General features: G+C 51.7%; 1 protein-coding gene and 1 long non-coding RNA gene across 2 annotated transcripts in view; one reads left to right on the forward strand and one right to left on the reverse strand.

The window, feature by feature from the left end:
• The window catches only part of LOC138847028 (leucine carboxyl methyltransferase 1-like), a 43,229-nt gene extending 39,353 nt beyond the window's left edge, over positions 1-3,876 (reverse strand). The window contains exon 1 of the mRNA XM_070064553.1: positions 3,617-3,876. Coding sequence (XP_069920654.1) covers positions 3,617-3,726 — 110 coding nt within the window. The 5' untranslated portion in view covers positions 3,727-3,876. The remainder of the gene's footprint in view (positions 1-3,616) is intronic.
• A 66-nt stretch (positions 3,877-3,942) lies between these two features.
• On the forward strand, positions 3,943-5,165 carry LOC138847030 (uncharacterized). Its single transcript, XR_011384642.1, has 2 exons — positions 3,943-4,598; positions 5,077-5,165. It is a non-coding gene; the product is annotated as an uncharacterized lncRNA (long non-coding RNA).
• Positions 5,166-6,000: the final 835 nt, after the last annotated feature.

A 6,000-nucleotide genomic window follows, 5' to 3' on the forward strand; every position in this document is an offset into this window, starting at 1 on the left:
TGTAACGTCTCAGCTCAACCGACAGGTAACAGTGGGAGGGCAAAGCCTGAAGGTCAGAGAGAACCCTGGAGCTCCGAGGAAGCAATGGGCATGGCTGAGGAACTGATCAAACTCCCTGGACAGAGGAGAGCAGGGTGAGAGAGCGTGGCACTGTGCACCTGGAAGCTGGTGCAGGACCAGGACGGGAGTGAGGGCGTCGGGGTGGGAAGCTGTGACAGAGAAGGATGAGGAGAGGGGACATGCAAGAAAAAGCACATCCACCTGCAGGCCGGGGACTGCCCATGGACACAGAGGACACCTGGATGATATCGACAGTTGAGGCAGAGAGGCCGACAATGGGCCAGGTACCAGAGCCCACTGGGTGAAAAACCAGGAGAGGGTGCACAAGGCAATGAGGGAGAGTGGAAGCTAAGGGAGGGAGAGAGGGAGGAAGAGGGTGGCTGGAAGATGGTGCCTGGGGAGAGGTGAGCAGACAGAGGCGGCTGTTGACTCCGGAGTGGTGATTTCAGGACACAGTGAGGGCCTGGTGGGTGGGCTGGGTCACGGTAAACAAGAGTGGTTGGAAAACTGACTCAAGGCCATCACAAGAGGGGCAGAACAGAGAGACCAGACTGGGCTGTCTCTGTCCTTCTTGGGCGGCCTCAGTCCTTCTTGGGTGGCTGTAACAAAATACCTGCAGCTGGACACTTCATAAGGAAGAGACTCCTTGGCTCATGATTCTGGTGGCTGGAAGGTCCATGCAGTGTGGCACGGGGTATGGGGAGGGCCCCTGGCTGTGTCACAATGCAGAGCATTGCATGCTGAGGCAGAGAGGAGCTGACATTTTAAAAAACATCCTAAATTTTAAACAAAAATAAAAAAAGTATGGGGGGCTGGCGCTGTGGCGTAGTGAGTAAAGCCGCCACCTGCAGAGCCCACATCCCATATGTGTACCAGTTCAAGTCAGAGCTGCTCCACTTCTGATCCAGCTCCCTGCTATGGCCTGGGAAAGCAGTGGAAAATGGCTCAAGTCCTTTGGCTCCTGCAGCAATGTCGGAGACCCGGAAGAAGCTCCTGGCTCCTGGCTTAGGATCAGCACAGCTCCAGCTGCCGCAGCCATTTGGGGAGTGAACCGGCAGAAGGAAGACCTCTCTCTCTCTCTCTCTGCCTCTGTGTAACTCTGCCTTTCAAATAATAAAGTAAATAAATCTTAAAAAAAAAATGCAACAAAGTCAAGGAAAGGCATGCTCCAGTTAGACTATGTCTCTAGACTTTTTTATATTTCTCTGAATCATTGTATAACTCTTACTTTAAGTCAGCAAGTTGGCAAAAACTATTACCAACAAATATTCAATAAACCTGACCCTAATTGCTACAGGAAAGGATTTTATCTCTAATACTTTTTTTTAACTTTTATTTAATGAATATAGATTTCCAAAGTATAGCTTATGGATTACATTGGCTTCCCCCCAACAATGACTTCCCTCCCACCCACAACCCTACCCTTTCCCACTCTCTCCCCTTCCATTCATATCAAGATTCATTTTCAATTTTCTATATATATAGAAGATCAGTTTAGTATACATTAAGTAAAGATTTCAACAATTTGCACCCACATAGACACACAAAGTGAAAACTACTGTTCGAGTACTCGTTATAGCATTAAATCACAATGTTCAGCACATTAAGGACAGAGATCCTACATGAGGAGTAAGTGCACAGTGACTCCTGTTGTTGACTTTACAAATTGACACTCCTATTTATGGCATCAGTAATCTCCCTAGGCTCCAGTCATGAGTTGCCAAGGCTATGGAAGCCTTTTGAGTTCTCGGACTCTTATCTTATTTAGACAAGGTCATAGTCAAAGTGGAAGTTCTCTCCTCCCTTCAGAGAAAGGTACCTGTGGGGAGCAACTCGGACTAGACTAAGTTACTGGAATTAAGACTTATTCTATGCATCTGCTCTCCCACAATATGGCGCTGGGAGAGGAGTAAACAACTTCTACACAGCTGCCTCTCTTTGGAGGAGAGCAGCGTGCTCGGCGTGTGGGTAGCAGAGTTGGGATTGGTGGAAGAGGACTATAAAGGAGGAGAGAGACAACATGCACCAGGAACATCCGGATAACATCTGAGCAGCCCCCGAGAGAGCCAGCCGGCGGTGTGCCGCTCCCCCGCGGAAGTGGGGAAAGTGGCAGGGGGAGCCGCCCTTCCACGGAGGTGGAAGGGTCGGCAGCCAACCCGGGAAGAACCAGCAGCAAACCCGGGAAGGGCCGAGCAGACAAAAGAACAGCGCAGGGTCCTGTGTCATTCCTCCACGAATGGGGGAGCGACAGGTACCTCCTTCTTTGAAGACCTGTTCTTTCCACTGGGATCTCACTCACAGTATCTCTAATACTTTTGATGCTACTTTAGATACTCTTAGCAAACAGCAGTCAATACAAGAAAAATTATTTCTAATTGAACAGTGCTGTAAATGTGGTCAACAACAAGTGAAAATGAAGATAAAGCCGAGAGTTACCTATTTAAACTCACACATTTCACCATCACTACCTCCCACCTTACACACATAAATGTACTCATCAATGTATTTAACCACCATCACTAACACCTGCCATGTCCACGCCCTGCTCGAGTATCCTAACATTGAGCATCATTTAATCTCCACCACCTCCTACGAAGTTTGTTCTCAAACCCATTCTACAGATCAGGAAACTGAGGCCCAGTTTTCTGGGTTTAGTACCCACAAAGTGACAGAGTTCAGTCTGACAGAGTCTGGCTCCTGAGTCCATGTTCCCCATCACCATGCGTGGTCTCCAGGAACTACAGAAAGATCAAGGCTTGCTTCTCCCTCCTCATCCGGCTTTCTGTTCCTTTACCACGAACTGATAACTCCTCCCTAGCTCTACCTGAGCACCCTCCTACCTACCCCCTCTTCATGCCTTTTGTGCCCAGCTGAAGTATCACTGTCTCAGGTCCTAACTCTAATAGCAGCCATGTGTTGCCAGGGCTCCAGGCGAAACTGTAAGTACGCCTTTCACGGCTAATGATTTGTTTCCTGGCTGTGTTTCCCAAGTAGGATGTGAATTCCAGGATGTCGACACAGGCTTGCTGCCCCATCAGCGAATCCCCACCGAACCAGGCCCAAGGCAGGGCCCCCATGCAGCGGCCTCTCCCTGACACTCCCAGGATGTGCACGAATGAAACCCGCTCCAGACAACGCCCCGTCCCCAACACCCACGACCACACTCCTAACTGCGGAGCCCTGGGTACCGGCTCTGCGGAAACACACAGGAACAGGTGGCCTGGACAGGTCGCCCCCTCTCACTGGAGTGACAGTGGGGATCCTAGCAGCCCCCAGGGGAGCGTGCCTGCACCCCTTCCCATAACTCATCAAGGCCGCCCTCATACGCTTCGGGACTGGGTGTCCCAGCACTGCTCTGGCGCCAACACCACCAAGACCACGGCCGCCTCCTTCCCGGCTAACCCTGCTCGCTGCATTTCACCCGCGAGGGGACAATCGCTCCACACGGGTGCGACGCGGCTTCGGGCGCCCCGGCGCAGCCCTCAGACACGGGCCCGCCTCCCTCCGGGCCCCGGGCGCCCGCGTGCCGACCCCTAATCCCGCGCCCAGCACACACCTCTTGCACATAGAAGCATCCTCGCAGGTGCCCCGCACGCCCTCGTCGTCCGTGTCGCAGCTCGTGGAGGCGGAAACGTTGAAGGACGGCTCCCTCAGGCTACCGGCCATGGGCTTGCAGCTTCCGGGGAGCCGTGCCCACCGGGGACATGAAAGCAATGCGGACAAACGGCGGGGAAAGGAGCGAGCCGCCGGGAGAACCCACGAGAGGGGCTGGGTTCCACTCGGCTCAGCTGGCGCGGCTCAATGACGCCACCCACGACGGCTGCCCAGCAACCTCCTTGCTCATTGGCGCCTCTGCCAATGAGGGTGATGCTCATTGGGCAATCTCCCCGCCCCTTCACCCGGCGATAGCGCTCATTGGAGGACTCTTTAGCTCCACCCACACCACCCGTACGTTGGCCGAGGCACAACCTATACTGCGGAAGAGAGTACCGCAGTGCCTTCTGGGAAATGGAGTCCTCGATGCTTGGTACGATCCTGTTTCCTTGGGGCCGGTCACAAAATTTTATAACCATAATTAACTCAGGGTGGAAGAGCTATCAGGATGCTCAGCAAGGGGCGAAGGGCGGAGAATCCAGGCAGAAGAAACGAATGGGAGGTAACCCTCGGGACTCAGTGTCGTTCAACAATCCAACAGGTTTGAGTGAAGATGTTGTGAAGGAAATATTGCGGGAAAACGCACACAAAGGAAAACTCTGGGGCCTGGAGAAGGAACGAATGGGAGCTGCCAGCTGCAAGCGTCAGCCGCTGCATTTCAGGGAGGGGAAGGAAGTAGAATAACATTTTAGTAAAGTTCAAGCAAAACTTGTTTAGAGAAACGTAAGTGGTAAAATGCTCTATACAGAAGGAAAGAAACAGGGAAAAAGGGATCAGGATACTGATGACCTCTAGGGAGTAGAGACGTAGGCGTCAGGACGGCAGGGAAGATACTAGGACAGAAGGAGATGGGGACATAGACACCTCTTCAGTTTCTCAAGTTGGTAAGGGTGCATGTGTGTTTCTTACATTATTGTGCATATTCAGAATGTCCATTACCTATATTTTGTGCTTAGAACATTTTCTTCTTTTTAAACATTCTCTGTTTTTTTTTTTTTTAAGATTATTTATGTGTTTATTTGAGAGGTAGAGTTACAGACAGTGAGAGAGAGGGGTCTTCCATCCACTGGTCCCCAATTGGCCGCAACAACTGGAGCTGAGCCGATCTGAAGCCAGGAGCCAGGGCTTCCTCCAGGTCTCCCACACAGGTACAAGGGCCCAAGGACTTAGGCCTTCTTCTACTGCTTTTCCAGGCCACAGCAGAGAGCTGCATCGGAAGTGGAGCAGCCGGGACTCGAACTGGCACCCATATGGGATGCCAATGCTGCAGGCAAAGGATTAACCTACTGCGCCACAGCGCCTGCCACTTAAAGCATTTTCTAAATGAAAAAGTGTATCCATGTATTCCATTTTATCTGACAGGTGTTGGGAGCTGTGAATGGATATACTCGAACTTGAAGAACCCTGAATTACACCCATTAGAAAGAAAATAAAAGGAAAATAAATGGCAACAGAAACTCAGACACTCAGCTTGGGGTGAGATGGGACATCTCATGCTTGCTTAGTCTTCAGTGGAGGCCAAGAACTTACTGATGCCCAAGGGAGAAATGACAGTGCAGAGTGACTGAGGTGGGGACTCCTGCCAGGCAGTTGGTGATGGTCTGAAACACACCACTTTCGTGGGATGGCCCTCTACCAAGAGTGTAATGCAAAACCAGCGACCCCAGCCTGGCCGTGCACACAGTCCGTGGTCAGTGGTTAACCAGCGGCAACGGCAGCCGCCTCTGCCTTTTGTGTCTACAAAGTCTGCGTGCAACAGCTGCTCCTGTTCCTACAACTGCACAGTGCCGCATCCTTCTCCTCTGACCGTGTGTGTGTGTGTGTGTGTGTGTGTGTGTGTGTAATAGCTGCTGTGGATCATATCTGTGCAGTGCCAAGTGTTGTGTAGTCAGTCTAGGGTGAGAGTCCCTCCCTCCTTCATCAGCGGATTGAGGAATCAGTAAAACTACTGAAATCACAGACACGATAGCCCATCCTCGACTGTGGATGCACCTGCTCCAGCTTTCACTAACTGCTGGTTTCCTAAGGTGGCAGTGAGCGTCTGGGATTTAACTGCCTGGTGCAGACCAGCTTGCACTTCAGCTAGTGAGTGAGTGTGGACATCTTGTGCACCCTAAGAAAGGCTGGCTGACTGTTCCCCGAGGTGAGGTACCATCAGCCGTGCCTGTATCTGCCAGTTGGTCTCTGAGGCTGTCACTTGGGAGCAGTGACAACATAACATCCTAGCTGGTAGGTTCTTGAAGTCCACTCACTGGAGGTCAGTACAGAGCCCTTTGCTCACTGTAC

This window comes from Oryctolagus cuniculus, chromosome 19 (genome assembly GCF_964237555.1).
Source record: "Oryctolagus cuniculus chromosome 19, mOryCun1.1, whole genome shotgun sequence".
Taxonomy (NCBI): Eukaryota; Metazoa; Chordata; class Mammalia; order Lagomorpha; family Leporidae; genus Oryctolagus; species Oryctolagus cuniculus.